The sequence below is a fragment of the Haemorhous mexicanus genome, chromosome 10 (genome assembly GCF_027477595.1).
Source record: "Haemorhous mexicanus isolate bHaeMex1 chromosome 10, bHaeMex1.pri, whole genome shotgun sequence".
Lineage (NCBI taxonomy): Eukaryota > Metazoa > Chordata > Aves > Passeriformes > Fringillidae > Haemorhous > Haemorhous mexicanus.
The window spans coordinates 5,974,127-5,995,289 of NC_082350.1; the positions used below are offsets into that span (position 1 = coordinate 5,974,127).

A 21,163-nucleotide genomic window follows, 5' to 3' on the forward strand; every position below is an offset into this window, starting at 1 on the left:
CGGAGCCCGGCCCGGCCCGGCCCCGGGGCCGCCCCGCGGGGGGGCAGGTGGAGCCGCCAGACCCCCGCGGGGACGGGATGGGCTGGGGGGGACCGGCCCCGGGCCCCCCGCCCTTCTGTACGGGAACGCACCGCACCCAGCACCCCCGAGCCCCCGCACCCCGCACCCCGACCCCTCTGCCCTGGAACCCATTGAACCCCATTCCCCCTGAACCCCGCACCCTGACATCGCCCCCGAGCCCTCTGCCCTGCACCCCACCGTACCCCATCACCCCAAATCCCTCTGTCCTGAACCCACCGCCCCCCACCGCTCCAACCCCTTTGCCCTGGAAACCACCACAGGAGTGGTTTCCAGGAGTTCCTTCAGGGAGAGGAAAACTGCTTTGCTCAGGAACCAAAGAAAAGAAATAAGTAAGAAATACATCTGTATATTTATATATTTATCTACATAATTACTTAGTACAATTAAAACAAATACACAAACATGATAAATAATGGAAATAATAATGTTTTTACAGTGATTTTTTTTTGAAAACAAGAATGTGTGAACCCTTCCCAAGCCAGATCCAACCAGCCATCACTGCGTGTGATCCCATTGTCGGAAAGGCTCCAGGAGATGCCGAGCCTGTGCCAGACACTCCAGCCATGAGCTGAGCATGTTCTCTGCCTGCTGGTAGATGGCTCCTGCAGCCTCTGGGGCTCTGCTGAAGGCTGTCCTCAGGTCACCAGGAGTTGGTGTCACCACCTGCCTGCAGGTTAAGTGACATTTTTCTCGCTCCTTTTGAGAATAAAAGCATAATCCTTGTGGAATAGCATTGAGGACATGATTGGAGGCAGATATAAGGTGCAGAATAATCCTGCCTGGGTGGGTGACAAGTGGCCTTGTGCTCTTGGAACGGAGCATTGTGTCCAGGGCCAGGTGTCCCTTCCTGTGCTGGGGGGTGAAGGACAATAATCTGAATTCCCCAGATTTCAAGGCAATTAAGGACACTTTAACCACCACTCCTCCTACTGCTCCATCCCACTGCCAGTCTTCCCTGGCATACGGAGATGGATGGAGTAGGAATAGCGGTGACGGGTGCTCAATGCCATGCCTACAGCAAAAATAGATGTGGTTGGGCTGTGATGATGCAAAGCCAGAAGAATCCTTCTCCTCCGATTTCTCTGGCTTTGCTTTCAGTGCAGCTCCTGCCGGGCTGTCATTTGTCACCGGTGCTCACAGCTCCTCCATCCCCAGTACAGTTTTGGGGGTGATTTTAGGCTGAAATTGGTTGATAAAGTCCTTTTCAAAGATCTTGTTCAGGTCATTCCTGCCTCCTCAGGCATGAGCTATCAGCAGGAATGGGGTAGGAAGCTGCTGGTTCATTGTGTGAGGTCACTGCTACTGGGAAGCAGTGGGAGAAACACGAGATTTTGGGATTAATTAGTGCCCAGGGGATGCAATACTCATTTACTACTCCTCAAATCAGCGTTCTGCTGGAGCTGGATGTAACAGAGGAATCTCCTGCAGTTACCTGCATGAGCTCGTCCCTCTTGCCCCTGATTTTTTCCTTTGCAGAAGGAGCTCAACAGACTTCTGCAGATGCTTTCCTAACCCTATGGAGCTGATACTGTTTCCTGGTTTTGGTGGATCTGTCTTGGTCCAGATGTGATGTTCAAGGGAAGTCTTGCTTTGGGGAGGAAGATTTCAGAGCACTGGTACAAAACAGCTGGAGAGGTGACAACCAGATAGAAAAGAAAGTCCTAAAAGTGGTGCAGGATCCAGCAGGAAAGGGAAAGCATCCTCCAAGGGCAGCCTTGTAGGCATCATTCCTTCCAGGAAAGAGATGCTGGCATGGGATGAGTCTGGAATGCAGCAGTAAGGCTGATAAAATGAGCAAAAGGCCAATGAGGGGTTGAAGGAGGGTTTGTTTAGTCTGGAAAAGGACAGGATAACCCGCTGTGTGTGAAGGGCTGCCTCAAAAAAACAGGACAAACTAGGAAAAAACAGGAGTGTTTGGTCGGTTGGACACGGGAAGAGCAGGAGATGATGTTCCTCAGCTTGAGATTTTGGGAGGAGGTTGGGCAAACATCTGGCACTACCACATCCATGTTGGGGCCAGCCTGGGGGTTCCTGAGTCTCCTCCCAGCTCAGGAGAAACAGTCTGGCCCACAACTCCATTTTATCCCAACCCTTTGGTAAGGCTGTCTCAAGAGCAGGCAGGTTGGGATCCACAAGGTTCCACCACTCTGTTCTGTCAGACTGGTCTTACTGGGACTTGCACTCAGGGCACTGGTTGGGCTTGCTGGAGCACCTGTGTTGGGATCTCTCCTTGGATCCCACATGTCCAGAGGGTGTTGGGAACAGGAGAGAAAGGACAGCAGGGGGAGGGAGGATCCTGCCTCGAGCCAGCAGGGATGTGGTGGCTCCAGAAGTTACCCCGGGAGGCTGCAGTGGGAAAAGGCCAGTGACCTGTTCCAGGAGGAACCCACCTCACCTCTCTGACCTGCAAATTTTCCCTGAAGCCTTAAGGATATTTTTCACTATTCATCACACAGAGAATCTCAGGAAAGCTTCATCCCAGCCCTGCACTGTTGGGATTGGGAACAAGGTGGGAATGCAGCTGCTCATTGCTCCACGGGGGACACCTCTGGCTGCAGAGACTGCACAGGTCAGGCAGTGCCAAAACAAAGCCCCGACTAAACCCTGTCCTAAAAATGAACCTGTTCCCTTAAGGAAAGGACTTGGTTTGTTGTCCTTTGTCCTCCCGAGCATGTGGCAGAGATGACTCTGTGCCACAATGAGCACAGTGGGATTGGGACATGCTGCCAGAACAGCTCCCACCTGCCCCTCACCACTCTGAGCAAGCCACCAGGCAGCTCCAGGCTGGGCTGATCCCAAATTTCCCTCATGTGGTAGTGATGAACTGTCTGAAATGCAATTTTTGGCTTTTAGAAACCTCCCAGCTGGATGATGGTGCAGCTGCTATGGAGGAGAGGGAAGAGCATGAAGGACTGGCATGGAAGCAGCCCACCTTGGGAGATAGGAAGAGCAGAGCTGAAAAAATAATTCATAATTTGGTTGGAAAATGCATCTAGGCTTTTCAAGCGTTTTGCTCACCCTTTGCTGGAACATGAGTGAAAGTACTACTCACTGGGTTTCCAAGTCTGCAACAGTCAGGAATGCTGAGGTGGAGGCACTGGCATGGCTGGGTATTTAAATTTGTGTCTGTGTTAATTACAGCTGCGCTGGGGCCGAGCATGAGTGAGACATTAATGATGGGAATGGTGGACAGGCACCAGGAGCTGCTTCCCAATGAGCTCCAAGTTTTACTGACTCTCCCGAAGTGATGTCAAAGGTATGGATCTGTGGGAACACAGGCCAGGTGCCAGAGATGGGCACTAAGAAGGGTCCTGTGGAGCTGTTGGACACTTCCTACCCAAGCAGGAAAATGAAAGGATCAGCTTCTCCCAGCTCCAAAGCAGCTCCATTGGGATGGGAGCCCCTGCCTTTAGTGTGATCAATCTGCAAAATAAATCACTTGAACCCCACTGAAGGAGATGCAAGGAAAAATGGGATTTTTAGGAGCTCATGGAATTCCATGAGGAGCAGAGAGCTACTGCACTGCTTGTGCAAGGGGTGCCTGAATGTACTGAACCCACAACTGCCTTGATACTGCACAAGTCCCTCAAGGGCCCCTCCCCGTGCCCAGGGAAAAGCCAGGAGATGCTGCAGGGACAGGAGCATCCCCGGCACAGGGAGAGCCTCAGACTGCCCCAGAGGAAATTCCACCTGCATGTGTGCTGAGAGGACAGCGCCACAAACAGTTCCTGGTTTCCTTTTTCCCCTCCACGTGCTTCCAAGGTTTTTATTTGTCCTCTGCTGACAGGAAAGCAGGTCTGGAAAGGGCACAGCCTGTCACATCCAGTCAGCAGATGCTGCTCCCGCAGAGATTCCTCGCTGCCCTGGTGGGATCCATGCTGGGGGTCAGGGTAGGCTCCCCCCTGCCATGGATAATTCCTGCCTCACTGCTGGCAGAGCACCAGGCCAGCCCGCTGTGGGTTCCAGCACACATCCCACAGCTGCCTGCCAGCCGTGCCACAGGGCAACACGACAGCCTGGGAGCACTGGAGCCTGTGCTGTCCCTGGACTGAGAGCCCTTGGAATGATTCAGCAGCAGGAAGTGCTGGACAACAGGCCCTCTTCCCCAGGGCAGCTACAGCAGCTGCTTCCCCAAACCCCAGAACAGCTTTAACCTGGGTTATGGGGCACACCTCAGCAAGCTGCTGCTCACAGACAACGTCCATGGCCTCTGGCACCCTTGGTGGAGTTTTCACCTGGCTCCTGAGGGACTGGAGTGTGTCCAGGGAACAGAGCAGGGGAAGGGAATGGAGCACCAGGAGGGGCTGAAGGAGCTGGGGGAACTCAGCCTGGAGAAAAGGAGGCTCAGGGGGGACCTTGTGGCTCTGCACAACTCCCTGACAGGAGGGGGCAGCTGGGGGTGGTCAGGCTCTGCTCCCAGGAAACAGGGACAGGACAAGGGAAAATGGTCTCAAGTTGTGCCAGGGGAAGTTCAAGTTGGATTTCAGAAGGGATTTCTTCATGGAAGGGGGGTCAGACACTGGAAGGAGCTGCTGAGGGAGGTGGTGGAGTCCCCATTACAGCAGGGATTTAAAAACCCTGTGGATATGGTGCTTGAGGACATGGGTAAGTGGTGGCCTTGGCAGTGCTGGGGAGTGGTTGGAGTCCACCTGAGAGGGCACACCAAGCATGGACCTGGCACAGGGATTTGGGACATGCTCAGCACAGGGGCCATGTGACACATTGCAAAAAATGTGTCATCAGGAGCAGCCAACTCCAAAATGTGTCACCAGGAGCAGCTCAGACAATTTAAGATAATTACTGCCATGGTCCTATTGTCCACTCTGGACAGTAAAAACAGGGAAGTTTTAACAAATATCTGGATAATTTGTAAATCCCTAAGACACCTGGTGTGCTGCTGCAGGCCACCTCCTCTACAGGCAGCTGAAGCAGGTGGGGCCTGTTCCCTCAGTCCCTCAGTTCCCTTTGCATGATGACACACCATTCCTGAAACTTTGTTCCCTACATCCATAGAAATCATCAGCTTTGAGTCTAGAAATTTCCGTTATTTCCACAAAACCCAACACTCTCACCACAAACCAATGTGGAAAGCTCCTCCAACACAAGATGAAAAAATAAGTGGCTCACAGATCCAAGTGTACAAATTCACTATGTGGTATGACAGATACACATGAAGTGTTGGCCCAAAAGCCTTTAAATATAAGTGGCAACAGCTAAACATACAAATAAGGGATTCAGTGCTGATTTCACAAGTGAGAAATGGACTTGAGAAGCACCTCAGGTGAAATTTACTTGTGGGACACCAAAATACTGGTTCTTCCTGGAAGGAGTGGATGGCAGTTGCCCTGGAATTACCTCCATGCTTTTATTTTCTTGGCAAAAATAAGAAGGGAAAGAAAAAACAAACGTCGTTTTATTTTATTTTCTCACTTTCGGAAAGCATTTTACACAGGTTTGGATCTTGGGAATTACTTGGAATCAGTAGAAAAAACTTACTGAACAGTATTTGTCTTTACAATAGAAACCTTTCAGGAGTCAAAATGGAGACTAAAAAAATACATGCAAAACATACTCCTTTCAAAACACAACTGGAAACAAAGCACCAAACTACACAAATATGCAGAATGAAACAGCATTGAACACCACAGAAGTTGTCTTCATAAAAAGTGTAAAAGTCACCTAATTCACTAGGCACTGTCACTTGGTTAAACAGAAGAGACAATAAAAAAATATTGTCCACAAACTTGCAATTTCAACTCAAAGGCTGCAGCTAGAAATTCCTCTATGTGTCATGCTTTAATAGCGACCTGAAAGACAAAAACCCAAGAGTCAGACTTCATGGATCGAGAGATTTCTGGCTAAATCCACTGCCTCTCCTCAAACCTGCATCACATCTGAGATGATGTCCTAGAGGTAACCAAGCTCCCAAACTGCTGTTTTAACAGAGTTCTGGAGGAAGAAACAGGATCTCAGACTAAAAGCAAGGGCTGTTATCTCACTTGCTTTTTCCTAAGTATTTACTCTGTCCTCAAGGCTTCTCAATGAAGCATTAAAGGAACTGCGGCTCAATAAAATTTCCACACCAAAGTCAATCTTAGTGGACACAGAAGCTCAAAAGGTGTTAAAGGAATGGGAAATTTACTTTTGAGAAATGCACTCTGTGACTGGGCTAGGCCCAGGTATGGTAAGGTTGGAGGGGCTTGGAGCAATCTGGTCTGGGGAAGGTGTCCCTGCCCATGGCAGGGAGTGGAATGGGATGAGCTTTAAGGTCCCTCCCAACCCAAAGCATTCCATAAGTTCATGGCTACTTACGAGGTGAGTAGGACCGGGATCTGGACCGGGATCTGTAGCCCCCTCGGCTGTAGTAGGGGGACGGTGACCTCCTCCTGTGACAGGGGTGACACAAACAATCCCTTTGTTAAAACCTGCACAGGTGAGTGGCAGCAGCTTTATGTGGGGAGCTCTAACCCCATCCTGGTCTCAGGAATGCACTTGGGAAAGCCAACAAGCATGGGACACCCAATCAACATTTCCAGTGGGTAAGAAAGCAAAGATCTGAATTCTTTTTTGTTACCAGTATTATTTTTGACTAACACAACAAATACAAGCTCTTGTACTCACAATCTGCTTTCATGTGAATTTAGTTAGAAGCCAGGAGCATCCCACACAAGCAGGGTAAGCCAAATCCACCTTCACTTTTAATCTGAATTACTTATCCAAGGTGAAGATGTCCTTGACTCACAGTCAGTGCTACAGCCAGGCATCCCCAAACCCCTCCAACCCAGGCACTCCCAAGTTTTGTCTTTCCCTGCCTAGCTCCACTAATCCAGTGCACACCTGTAAAACTGATCTCTGTCCTGAACAGCTCTCCAGCCTCCTCCGCCACCGCCACCTCCTCCTCTGTGAAAACAAAAGCAGAATGACTTTTAGCAATTTCAAAAATAAGAAGTTCACTGTGCAAAACCCCCCCATCGAGTAAGAAAATGATGTGAAGACAACATTAGTTCCTACACTGGGTCATGCTGAATTACTTCATTTAACATTGACTTTTCAAAACATACCTACTCAAGGAAAACCCTCTTACTTATTATTTTCAAGTAGCAAGATCAACTCACTATCCTGAGGAAAAGTATTGATTCCAAGGTGGAGGCAGGGAACCCTCTAACACTTTAGAGTCACATTTAAACAAGAACTGTGATGTAACTTCTTATGGAGAACAAAACCAACACATTATAGCATTAACACTGAGTGGCTGGACTGGAACCCCCTGAGATTCAGATCAGCAAAGCCTTAAAGTCTTCCCCAGTTGGTTTTGAGGGATTGCTTTTTTTAAAGTTTATCCCCTTATTTACAGACAGTTTTTCAGGCAAAATTAAGCCTCCCAAAGCAACAAAAAGAAACTGAAGTTTTAACAGGACAATTCCCATCTGACACTGCATTTCCCCTAGGGCATTATTTTCAGAGAGGGCAGGGAATGCAAAGGAATTGTTACTAATGGAATTTTTAGGGTGGGGTATGCAATGCTCCACTGCATCTTGAACAATTCCAACTTTTTCTTCCTCAGGGAAGCCCTGACAACACAGCAACACTTCTCCCTCAACCAACCCATGTCTGTAGGAGGGGAAAGTAGCACCATGACATTTTTCAAGAAGCCACACGCGAGTTATTTGTGGCTCCATATTTATTCACAGAATCCCAGAATGGTTTGGGTTGGGACCCTAAACACCAGCCAGGGGCACACCCCTGCCACAGGCAGGGACACCTCCCACTAGAGCAGGTCACTCTCACTGGCTTTCTCCTGACCCAATCACAGCTTCTGGTAACATCCATAAACCCCATCAGAAGGAAAAGGCACCACTTAAGATTTGGGCCCACACTGTAACTTTAACACAGAATTCCGCAATTGCAGGAATGTTTGGTAGTGCAGACAGAAAAAAATCAGCTCTTCTTTTTGTGTTCAACTTAACAGTATCCCAGAAATTGTGAGGATTTTGCAGGGGACAAGGATTTTGCTGGGAAACGCTATCACCAAAATGAATCATGATTACACACACATCCAACCTGACAAGGGGTGTTAAAAAAGCCTTTTAATGCAGATGTCCAATCCCCAATTCCTTATTTTTGGCAACATTTGAGATGCCATCATTATCAGCAGGAAATACTGGAGACCACAAAAATTTCCCACTTTTTACCTACTACACTGTGCTCAAAATATAAGCTGACACTATAATACCAACTCAAATATTAATCTGAATCATTTCAGTGCTAATAGATGAACCAACTAAAGATTCTAAAATAAAGCTGCAAAGAACACACTTTGTTTTCCAAAACTTAATGAGGATTCAGAAAACATTTTGGACTAAGCTAGGCCACAGATCAAACACCATCAAGTATTTCTCAATCCAACCAATTTGATTTGCACTGAGCAATCATTCTGGTGGAGATTTCACAGGAAGATTCCAGAATGACAGCGAGTGCAAAAATATTCTGGAATAGTTATGTAGGATGAACTGCTTGCACAGGCAGATGAGAAAGCAGAGTTTAGAAAGCAGCAAGATATTGCAAGTATGCTCACCTGTATGACCTGCTGTAATAGTCACGGTCATCGTAGCCTCTGTCGTAGCCTCTGTCATAGTAATCTCGTCGCCGCGAGCTGCCACTGCAGGGAGTGAAGGAAATTGCATTTACTAAGATATAGAACTTTAACTTTGTTTGCAGTCTGGTAAATTTACGCTATTCAAACTAGATTGTATTATTATGTCCCATCCTTGCAGTTGGAAGACTGTGAGCACTCCTGTTTTCCTACCAGTGCAGGTGGGAACAGGACTACTTAAATAATTGCTTTTTAAATGCTTGAACTTTCAGTTGTTTTCCTCAACCTTTATAAACCTCAACCTTTTGGTATTACAGGCACACGAGGAATTCCATTCTGAGACAAGTCTTCATCCCCTTTTAACTCTGAAAAAGCTCCTGTTCAATCAACTGACTAAAAAAAAATTCAGAAACCTGTAGACTCAACATCACCATGACCATCAGTAAGCTGGAAGTCTTGGGAAATGAACTGGGGAATGACTTGGGAAAACAACTGACACTGTTGGTAACTTGAAGTCTAAAGTGCAGTGTGTGAACACAGCAAAATGCTAAGCCCTAATGCTAACTGAACCACCCAGCTCCTTGACCAGCATTTGTTCATTCACTCTTGAAAACCTGAGCTTGCAAAAGACTTAAATATTTGAAGGTACACAGGAAAACTACCTAAAGTAATTTAGAAATTGTCAAAATGTCTTCCTGTTGGCACATGCATTACTACTGATGCTCATGTTCAGTGTTTTCAGTGTACAGCACAGCAGCCATGAACAAGGAAACACAACTTATGCATTAATGTGGAAGCCCAAGAAACCAGGAAAACCACTCAGAATCAGGCCTCTCAGAGGAGAATGAGGAGTTTTTACAAAACAATGAATCCTATCCTGTACTGGCTGGGGGAGAAAAAACCCAACCAAACCACAGATAAAACTTACTAAGTGGGTCTTCCCATATAGATTCCAGGGGTAGGTGTGTGAGGTCTTTTTGTTATGGAAAAGTCTACCCGGATCCTTCTTCCATCCAGCTCCATTCCATTGGCACGTTCCTTTGCCTAAGGAAGGACAGAAGAGCATTAGCTGTAGGTATGAACTTCAGCAACAACAATTTCTAACCACTGCTTTAAGTGTTAAAATGTCCTAAAAACCAGCTCAGTTTGGAGGCAGGTCTGAGTGTCACATCTTGCAGTAAATGTACCGTGTAAGACACTCTAGACCAGCTGGACTTAAGCACCAGTAACCACTGAAAATGTGACTTCTGTGGCATTAAAATCCTGGAAGGAACATCACTGGGCAATTGTTTCAGTGCCTCTGACATGACTATGAGCAACCATTAAATATGCTGATGGAGGGAGATGTAACTACACCACCACACAACATAAAACATTTAAAGGTTAAGAGAACATCACTAAGATATTCAAATACACCCGTCAAATTACCATAACCTTGAATATAGTATCAAGAGTTACAAATAAAAAGTAAAAAACCAAAACCAACTGTGCTTTGGTTTATTTTTGTCTGACAAGTAGCAGGACCTACATATCAAGCCGCAAACCAAAATGGAAGACTTCATGCCAGATGTGGAAAAGACTGAAGATTTTCTGGAGTGGAGTTTCTGCAGACTATAAGCCTTGTTCCAGCCCATAAAGGGCAGCTCTACAAGGACTGGTATGAGTACAGGATTCTCTACTCAGGTGACTACAGAATTCCCAATTCATTCTACAGCACTAGTAAGCCCAAAATTCCATGATTACAAGATTCCAAGTATTTTCCTGGCTATACCCTGTGACAAAAGACACACCCCAGGAGCTCAGAGCCCAGCAAACCCAGCCCACACTGTGTACCCCAACACACCTCCTTGGCATCCTCGACGTTCTCGAAGTAGACGAAGGCGAACCCTCGGGAGCGCCGCGACTGCTGATCGTACACGATGGAAACGTCGGCGATGGGCCCATACTTGGAGAAAACCTCTCGCAGGTCTCGTTCTGTAGTGTACAGACTCAGCCCAAACACTCCCAGACAACAGTTTGGATCAGGATTTGCCTAAAGGAAAGGACACAGATATTAAGATCAAATTGGGTTTATTTGCAGTGCAACTAATTTCTCAAGTTGGGACTGTCAGGGCTTCAAGAACAACAGCAACAAAGGTGGGGCTGAGATTTGGGCCACCTGCTAACAGACAGTACTAAATTAAACCTACAGGAGCAGAAGCCTTTCACAAAGCCCTTTGCGCTTCTCAGGGCACAGAGACTGATTGCAGGATGCATGCAGGACCATGACTCATCCCTGACACACGTACCCTGTTCCCGATGTGACGTCTGCGAGTAGACATGGGGGAATGGCTGTGACTGTGCCGCCGCCGGTAGTCCCGACTGTACGACCTGCTTCTGGATCTCCTGTGCGAGCGGGACCGGGAGCGCGACCTGGTGTAGTGTCTGCGGGAACTCCTCCTCGACCTAGACCTGGGGGAAAGAGGAGAAAGGTACAGTGTTGGGCTTGTTGGGGTGTTCAACATTTCAAAAATCCAGCAGTCAGTCACAAAAAGCTCAAATAATTGTTTTCCAAAATCCTGCAGTACCACATACCTCAGCTATAATCCATTTACTCACTACTCTCAAGGACTGTGTGCTCAATCTTTATTATCAGATTACTGCAGATAGTCTCAGGGCATTCCTGCTGCAGTCCAGGAACTTGCACTTGATCACAGTCAGCTCTTCCTTTAACAAAGCTATCTGGGTGTGACTTGCTAGTGCTTAGAATATTCAGTGTTTAGGTAAAAACAAGTGGGGTGGTTTTCTTTTCACAAGTATCAGTCAAAGGGAACAGTAAATATACTTTAACACAAAGCACGCACCACTAAGGGGGACACTCTCTTAGTGCTGCCTTGGGTGACACTGAAAAGCAAATGCCCCTGAAACAGAGCTGAACACAATCTGAAGAAAGCAATCCTGAGCTGCCTCATTTACCTGCTGGTATTTCAGCAGTTATTTTGCACTGTTTATTCATGAATATTTACATGTTCACACTCTTAAGTGCATTTATGCAAAGGTTTAACTGCTCACTAATTTTTTCCCCCCAAAATATTTTCTTACATCACAAGCTCTGTGGACATGAGGGTCTGAAACTCAATTCCTTCTCCCAAAGCCTCACCCCTCCCAACAGAGCCAATCCTAGAGGAGAAGCTGGGTACTCACAGCTTCTCTGTGAACTACACCTGATCTAGGTCTGCTGATGGCTGCACTGTGTAACCTGCACTCCACATCACTCCAAAGAAAAACCCCTCAAGGCTAAGAAGTGCAATAAACAGTGTAACAGTCAATGGATCTGAGCCACAGATTCCCGATTTTCAGGCTCTTGTGTCTTAAATGTCCCTTTCCTCTAATTCCACAGCAGCACCACACCACTGGCGTGAGGGAAGCTCTGAACCTGAACTGCTTTTACTCCTGAGCATTTAACAGCTTCTTCCAGGATTTCTCACCAACTGTCACCAGGCAGCCAAACTGTTCAATCTAGCTCCTCAAAAAACACCTCCAACCTCATCAGAAGAGAGCCAGAGAAGCTCAACTTAAAATGCATATTTATGTCCAGGAGAAATTAATTCAGCATGTCCCATTACAGCACTTCTCACTACATATTCATAAAGAAAACATTATTTATGGCAACAAAATAGAAAAACAAAAGAGAGAGAGAGAGAGAACTTCCCTGAAACTAGGAAAACAGTAAAAAAAGAAATTATAATATCAGTAACAAAAAAAGAAGAAGCTCCACACATGCACACAGCCACATTTCAGCCACTGATATAGGAAAAAAAAATTAAGGCAAACACAGAACAGGTATTTCAGGTATCAGCCAAAGATCAATAAAAGTAGATTTTAAAATCAAGTATATCCACACCCCAACTGATAAAAACACCAGGACACAGGTTGGTTCCCAAATCAAAGTTTAATTTATAAAGCTGGCAACTCAAAAATACATTTGCAACAGAAACTACCAAGAAATATAGAAGTTATCACAGGGTGATTTCTCTGGGGAAAGCCAGAGTTCAAAGATCTGCCCATGACCACATATCAACATGTGACAGCACTGAACAGAGATTAAAGTATGTTGTTTCTAAATATGTACCTCGACACAATTCTGTCCAAATCTACTAATCAACACTAACTCTGGCACATAATTCCATTATTTCCAGCCCTTCCAATCAACACTAACTCTGGCACATAATTCCATTATTTCCAGGTACCTTCAGACAGCTGTTAAATGCTCAGGAGGCCATGGTAGTAATAAACTTCTACTGTTTGGTCATCAAAAAGTAGAAAGCCAGTTGTCAGGGTATTATTTAAACACTGTTTATTGCAAAAGTAAGATTTGCCACGTCTCTTATAAATTCTACATCTTTTATTTGCTTCCTCAGAACTGTGTACCATTTGTGACTGTATTTTTACTCAGTATTGTGGTTATTCTGTAAGTAGGAAATATTTTAAGGAGTATGGAATCCCTGGAGTCATATGGATTAAAGGGCAGAAGAATATGCTGGGAGGGTGTCCTGACTTTGCTGTTTTAATATTAAAAGGTTCCCCAAAGGTGCTCTGCAGCTTCCCTCCCCCGAGGTTTTCAAACCCCAGCTGGATAAAGCCCTGACAGCAGGGTCAGAGCCCAGAGCAGGACCTGGGACTGGGCCCTTACTGAGCTGCCCCAGCATCCCTCACTGCTGGCACTCCCAGAGGTCACTCCAATTCCACACTTGGTAATGGTACTACTCTAAAAAATATTCATTCCTTTATTCAACACATTCCTTCTTACACTACAGGGACTGCCAGGTGCATGATATGACACTTGTGACTGTGCCTGAACTAAAAAAAAAACCTCATTCTTCTGCTGTCAAAGCTTCCCAATTACATTCCTTCTCACAAAAGCCTTTCTGTTTGATCTTGCAAGATTTAACACACTATTTGATTATGTTTTCAACCCTGGGTGATTGCTGACAGCACAGTATCTTCCTCCAGCCTGCCCCCCAGGCTTTAGCAATGCATTGCTTGTTCACATAAAAAGTGTGTTGTGAACAGCTCACCTAAAAACCACACTGCTGAAACCTCACCTTTTTTACCCCGAATGCCTACAAATGAGTAAAGAAATGATCAACACATTCATTTCTGCAGTCAACTATCTACTCTTTTAAGAGGAATTCTGACCCTGCACACAGCTTGTTTGGCAGGTGAGTATCAGGAGAGGCAACACAGTGCAATAGGCACATGGATGTTTGTGCTGCCACATAACAAATACAATAAGCAAGTTCTCCACAACTTCCCTGGAGAGTTTGCAGAGCTGTCTAATATTCAAAGCTTCCTACCATGTTAATTTTCAAGTTAAATCAATGTATTTAAAATGTCAGACTGTCAAATTCACATTTATCTCTACTGCTTCTTTCCACTACTCCAGGAACATGACTGCTTCTAGTGAAGGAAAGCAATACATGAATGTGGCTGAAAATGGGAAACCTGCTGATGCACCAAACTCTGTTAATGTACAAAAACCCTAAGATCTAAACTCCATGCTCAGACAGAAGTCAGTATTCCAAGAGATAACAGGCAGGCACTTCCAAAGTGTATCAGCAAGGATACAAAGCTACACAGATGATTTAACTATTGGAAGAAGCAGCAAAAACATCTGAATTGATGTAATTTGGCTTTCCCAATCCTGAAACCACGCACGCCCCTTTGTATTCCATGTCCACAAAAGATCCACTAACTCTGGAAACAGAACTGGCTAAGCTGGGCCACTTCTGACAATCATCTGACTCGTGAGGAGGAGGAAGAGGTAAAAGAAGCAAACTCACCTGGATTCAGACCTGGATCTAGATTTTGACCTGGAGCGCCTGGAATCCTCCTTAGAGCGAGATCTTGCAGGGGTGTGCCTCCCCGACTTGCCAGACCCATGAGCACTTCCGCTTCTGGAAGCAGAACGGGATTCCTGCACGCAGATATTGAAAGCCTAATTTGTACACAATTCCTTGTTCACCTAGGGGCTGTAAACAAGCTCCAGTGAAATAAATGGTAAATATTCATAGCTATGTGTCCGGGCAGTCGGCATTAGCACTGCCTAGATTTTTAAGGAGGTTTTTTTTTTTTCCCTGGTAGACACTTCTTTACCCTGCATGTACTTTTGCTATTAAACAGATAATGCATGCATGTTTAGCAAAATATACAGGGACACATAAACAGACTAGTAATTACTTAGCGTAGTGCTTTCAGATTCCAGATTACTTCTTATCTTAACTTCATTTTTATTCCTTTTCTTCATTCTTCCGTTTCAAATTCTGACTTCTTTCATCTTCCCCACTTCACACAAATTGCTCAATATTCTACAAGTGGGACTTCTGGTCTGATAATTAGCATGCATTCACTTTCTTTTTTTTCAAATTTCAGCTTCACTTATTCCTGAGCTTCAAATAATTCTCATTTATAAAACTTGTCAAATGGCGACTTCCGCATTTTCCTTCTTCAACATTAACCTTAATAGAAAAAGAACAGGATGAAGAATATTTAAGAACTCCAGGATAAAATCTAGTGCCAAAACTGAAACTAGAAAAAAAAAAGTGTTGTGGACTTTTACTATAAATGCAGTTCAAGAATTGAATCTACCAAAGCCCTAAGATTTTATCAACAGGTTCAGTCAACTCAGTTTAACTTAGCCCTAAGTAGCTGGATTTGCTATTTATGCCTGTGTTTAACAGCAACTGCAACTGGATCAACTGAGTACCTACTAAGGAATTGTAGCATCAGGAAACTCAAAATAATTTGCACTATCAGCCACACACTGAGACAAAATCCCCAAGGAGTGACTCCAGTGAGGTCCTGCTGCAGCCACTGACGGATGTGCTTTTGAATGCAGAAAGCACAGCACTGATCCTTCCATGAACTCCAATTATCTGAATTTTGGGCCCCTCCTGCAGTTTGGCAGCCTTGGTGTGAAGGTTGAGGAGCACACACCCCCAGCTGCCTGCACAAGTGGGATTACATGTGCAGGCTTTTTGTTTCCACAGAAATCTGCATTCCCCACTGATCAGAACTGCACTGGAGCCCCACACTCCAAACTACCCTGGACTAACACCCCACCTGCTCTGTTATTTACTGGCAATCTCCTCTGGCAGTGACATGACCTAATTAGCAGTTTCAACTTATGTATTTTTATATCAGTATAATGCTTGGCTTTACTCATATGCCTTAAACACCTGAACACACTAGTAGAAAGTATTCTTCATTTCAAGATATTAGAGAAAACTTAAAATTTAGCAGAATTATACTTCTTTCTAAAACAATCCTTAATTTAGTATAAATTCTGATGAAGAAAGCTCACCAATGAAACCGGGTACCAGATTTTTTTCAGAAATCCCTTGTTTTATCTTTCTAACATCTCTTAAACCTGAGCACTAACTTAATGGGAATCCTGTACTAAGCATTCAGAAATTCACTTGCTAACCCTAAATCTACACACTTCAATCACTTCCATACAATTTCAACTAAATGTTACCATTGTACAATTGTTACCATTTTACAATTCCCTACCACACAGGGGAAAAAAACACGATGCACAGGACAAAGCAGGCTTGCAATTAATCCCAAGAGCAACAGAAATAGCACAAAGTTGGCCAAGGGTGTAGTCTTCATACAGATGTTCAATGTTTTGTTCTAAACTACAGTTTCCCCATGTACTAACACTGCAAAGGGCAGGGGGAATATTTAGGAGCAATTTAGGTTACAAATAACTAATATAATGTAAATCCATTAGTACCTTCCAAAGAAAACACTCAACAGAGATGAGTTCTGAGTTAATATATTAATTTTGCCATAAGAAATCTTAGCTCTTTAACAAAGTTAGAGAAAGCAACATTGAAGAAGGATAAAAACCCAAACCAAAGCTGCCTTTCACCTGAGAAAAAATATTTCAGTTCACAAAAGATAATCTGGGTTAAACAGAAGGAGCTGGGTCCAAATACAGATGGAGACCAGAAAGAAAAGGAGAAATGCAGGACTGGAGGGGAGCAGTTGGGAGGATTTTGCCCACAAGCACACACCAAACCCTTTTTCAGAGCTTTTAAAAGTCAAAAAGCTTTGAAGAAATGAGTAGAGAACAGGCAAGTCTTCATATATTTGGTACATTTATCAGGCAGTCTTTGCTGTACTATGCTAAGGTTGATATGGAATCTGGACACTGAGAAGCTGAGCAGAAACTCAGGAAGAAAGAGTCTTAAAGACAACTGTCTACCAAAATCAAAACAATTTAACAGCTGGCCTTTTTTTCATTCAACTCCTTTGCATTTCACATTTCCCAGTCTTTAAAAATCCACTTATTTTCCCCACATCATCCTTCAATCCACCCATTTTACAAGATTATTGCACTTTACTCCAGCCTTAAAGGAATTCAATGCACCTCACCTGCTCTGGATATCACCAGGACTGGTAATCAACCCCAAAATTACCAAGTTACCCCTTTTCCACCCCGAGCCCCAGGAAATCCTCCCTATCCAAAATTCCAAGTACCAGGGGCCTGCAGCACTGCAAATTTATTTTACACCCTTGAGGGCTCACATCAGTCACTCCCACAGTTTCTGTATCACATCCTTTTTTGTTGTTCTTTATATTTGCTTTTCCTACTCTTTGCTCTTGCACTCTGTGATTTTTAAGTTATTGAAAAATACCCAAGTGTGCTCCTGGCATGACATGGGGAAGAGGGAAGAAACAACCTTCTTACCCTGCCTCTATTCCAGCACTGCTGGTCAGCAGATCCAGACTGGTATTCACTAAACAATAAGCATTTCCCCCACCCCCAAACTTAAGTTTGTCAGGTGTGAATTTAACCTCCCTCCCAACATCCCTTGGTCTTTATCAACAGTTCTTCCTCTTCATCAGGCATTTCTGGAATTCACGTGGAAGCCCTGAAGTCCAGGCTTGTGGATTCCAAATGCTTCATTCCAGACCTTAAGCACATTCAGACCAAGTGCTGGGATGATTTTAACAGCTCTAAGCACATTCACCAAGAGCCTTACAGCCATGTCCTCTGAGCAGGGAATGTCCCAAGGCAGGGTTATTTGGGGGGCAGTAGGTGGGAAAGGTTTCCATGGACAGAAGCAGCCGAAAAGTAGATGATGGCCACAGTTCTTTGCACTTCTGAGATCCAGGTTTTCCTCACAGGAATGAGACTTACAGATTTCAGTCAGCAATGTAAGATACAGAGAAATAAAAGTTTTAAGGTTTTATAATCATACATTCCTACGAAGTTATGTACCTCCACTTGTTTTCCTAAGGAAAGGTGCAGCCTCACATCACACTATCAGATCTGCAGCCTCTTTACATGCTGACTGCACATTCCCCAACCTCTCCCTTATGGAAGTTGCCTCCCTTCCCCTGAGGGACACGAGATCACTGCTGGGGGAGCTGGGGATTCACTGGAGGGAGAGCAGAACCATCCCTTTCCACAGCTTTCTGAACCCCACACACACAGAAAGAACAGTGTGCTCTGAAAAACCAGGCCACAGCTTCCTCCCACCACCTCTGCCACTGGCTCTCTGGGCTCCTCCAGTGCCCAACCTGGAAGGAAATGAACCCACCAGCAAAACCCAAATTATCTTCTGACAGGTTTGGGCACTGAATGAGCTCCCCAAGAGGTCCCATCAAGTGTCAGCTGGCGAGGGAGGAACACAGGGCATGGTCCATCCCTGTGGTGGTATTGAGTGATCAGCTCATCTCTAACCTCTAACTGCTTCCTCAGACCTCCTTCTCACACTATTTAGCAATAAAAATCACTCTTTCTTGAAAATACATGCATTAAATACCTTGTAAGTAATCTGTAAACTGACCTTTTATACATAAAAAGCCCCCAAACAAACAAAACACCCCCCCACCCTGACTTGCATATTGAACAGCTTCTGACCACATACCAAGCCATCACTATCATAATTAACTAGGCATCACTATCATAATTCACAAGGCAGGATTCATTAATTTGGCCTTTAACTCGTCTTTTTCCAACCTCTCCATGCCTGAATCCCATGTGCTTCAGTGAGAACAATTTCAGTGAAAACTAAATTAAGTTGGAAAACCATGGCATTACAGCATAACAACAGCATCTCAAGTATATTCCAGTATTTAACAATTTATAATTTCTTCAATTCATCCCCCTGTGGAACATAAGCTGTAAAAGAGAATTCAATTGGGGATTTTTTCTTCTTGTCTTTCCTCTCCCTTTTTAAAAACGCCATAATCCGGAGTAAATTCATGCTGCTGCTTAAACAAGTCCCATTCCTGGCGAAAGCACCTGGAATTTCTTCATCCCAAAAGCTGCCATGAGGGCTCAATCAAGTCAGGCTGCAAACCAATGCAGCTGGAAATGGAGTGAAACAAGATCCAGCTGACTGAATTCCCAGCTCTGACTGCCTGAAGGAATATCACTCCGGGAGAGAGCAGGAGCTCAATGCCTGCTGGCAGCCTGCACTTGGGACAGTTTAAGACAGTTGCAATCATATTCCAGATTATTTATCCAAACTCTAACTCAAGTCTGCAGAGACTCCAGCCTGGAAAAGTACAAAAGCCATTAACTCAGTAAAACATAAGCCTTAAGTAGGCAAAACACCCCATAAATAACACCGGCAAGAGCAGAAGGAAAACCAATCCCTGCTCCAGTCTGGAACATCAGGTGTGCAGCTCTATGGTTTCACCTTTACAAACACGTTCATTTCAAACAACTTACCAATTTAAAGGTCACAAAAGTTCAGACATAATTCATTCTAGGCACTGGCAAAGACTGCCTACAAATGCTTTAATACATTTTTTAGATTAAAAATACAATAAAGCAGAAGACAACAATTTCTGTCCCAGTACTCTGCACGATTGTTTCACACAAAAAGACTTTGCTATCGAAGCTTTATTATTTCCACTCTTTCTGACTGAAAATATAGTGCTGGTTATCCTGGCAAACTTTATTAAGACTACATCGGCTTCAAACGTGACCTGCACAATAATTAAAGCATCTTTAAAAAAACTAACACACAAATAATTCACCCTGAGCAAAAAACACCCCCTCACTAAAAAATCTTCAGAGTGAATGAAGATACAAATTAAAACACTGGTGCTAGGACGAGCCTATTCCCTAATACCTGTCTTTCACCCTTCATTCCCATTTTTAGCTCCCTGGAGATCAATTTTTTCTAATCTTACCTACCCTGAAGTAGAAACACATATTACAGCTTCTTACAGCGAATTAATAAGATAAAACCATATTCTAAGAAAGATATTGCTCAGAATTACTACGTTTTATAATATTTCTTGCCCCCTCCAGTTTAAAACTTAGGAACTTATCACCCCTACAACCCCCTCCGATGCTGCAACAAAATATTTGAATTCTGCTAAAAAAATCCCCAAAACACAGCAGTGACCCTAAATAAAAACATCAAAGGCAAACAAGGCTATGCAATAAATAAAAAGCAACTACAGATACGTATCACAAACGTGAAGCTTAGCACGGCATCTATATGGACACTAATAAACTCTTTTGGACAGTGAGATCTTTCCGAAGCTAGGAGCCCTGGGAGGTATCTGCTGCAGGTTTCACAAAGCCAAGGGGCTGCCTCCATTATTAAGTTAAAATTAGAGCAGAGCCCGAGACACCTGGACGCCAGGCCCGAGAAGCAGAGTTATTGTCAAAGGGGAGGGAGCGAAAAGCAGTCTAAATTAGAGAGCAACTCAAAAGTGGATTGCAAGCCGGCTCTGGAGAGAGAATAACAACAGGATTCCCGTTCCTCAGGAGTGGGATGGAGGGCGAGGGGCCCCTGAGGGCCCGGGGCCGCCATTTTGTCCCTCCCGGGCGCGCGGTCCCGGCCCAAGATGGCGCCGGGCGCCTCATGCGGGGAGCGGCCCCTCCGCCATCGACCCCGCCGCGCCGCCTCACCCGCCTCTCCGCTCCCGCGGAGGCTCCGCCACCCGCAAAAGGGCACACGGGGGGACACGGGGGAACCGGCGCCACCCGAAGGCGATGGAAGGGGGTGTGGGTTGGGGAGGGAAGGCTGGGGGCCCGGCCGCGCAGCGTGCTCGGGCTCCGTGTATTACCCGCTCGCCGTAGTTCTGCTCCCCGCTGTCGCTCATCGTCCCGTCCCGCTGCTCCCGCCACCGCCGCCCGAACCGGACACGACCGACCCCGGCGACAGCGCCGTCCGCGCGGGAAGTGACGAGACCACGGGACCGCGCGCGCGCGCTCGGCAGACCACGCCCCCAGGGGGACATCCCTGAGCCGGAGGCCGCGCCTCAAAGCCACGCCCCAAACGGCACCGCCCCCGAAGGGAAGACCACGCCCTTAACCTTAGACCACGCCTTAAGGCCACGCCCCTGCCCCGAGGCCGCCCGTGATGCGAGACTACGCCCCCTCTTGGCCACGCCCCTTTACCCACCCCAAACCCCACGGCCCTCACCGCCCTGTGTGCGATGGCCACGCCCCTCGACTTGAGGCCACAC

The 21,163-nt window shown here is 45.7% G+C and overlaps 1 protein-coding gene across 2 annotated transcripts; it reads right to left on the minus strand.

Annotated features, from left to right (window-relative positions):
* Positions 1 to 5,476: 5,476 nt before the first annotated feature.
* Positions 5,477 to 20,919, minus strand: TRA2B (transformer 2 beta homolog). 2 transcript variants are annotated; one of them, XM_059855106.1, is made up of 9 exons: positions 20,762 to 20,919; positions 14,497 to 14,630; positions 10,963 to 11,125; positions 10,518 to 10,706; positions 9,603 to 9,718; positions 8,657 to 8,740; positions 6,919 to 6,981; positions 6,394 to 6,467; positions 5,477 to 5,888 (listed from the first exon to the last, which is right to left on the minus strand). In XM_059855106.1, exons 1-9 carry the CDS (start codon positions 20,795 to 20,797, stop codon positions 5,878 to 5,880), a joined length of 870 nt encoding a protein of 289 aa, XP_059711089.1. In that variant the 5' UTR covers positions 20,798 to 20,919; the 3' UTR covers positions 5,477 to 5,877. The 2 variants fall into 2 exon arrangements, with proteins under 2 accessions (XP_059711089.1, XP_059711090.1); XM_059855107.1 differs by lacking the exon at positions 5,477 to 5,888 and having other exon boundaries at positions 6,386 to 6,467.
* Positions 20,920 to 21,163: the final 244 nt, after the last annotated feature.

Bases quoted from the DNA above. Each gene is read 5' to 3' on its own strand.
- TRA2B (XM_059855106.1), bottom strand. From the start codon at position 20,797: ATGAGCGACAGCGGGGAGCAGAACTACGGCGAGCGG. The intron at 8,741-9,602 runs GTAAGTTTTATC...CACTCCCTGCAG, and splicing joins TATATGGGAAGACCCACTTA to TGGCAGCTCGCGGCGACGAG. The intron at 6,468-6,918 runs GTGTGCACTGGA...CCCCTGTCACAG, and splicing joins GACAGAGATCAGTTTTACAG to GAGGAGGTCACCGTCCCCCT.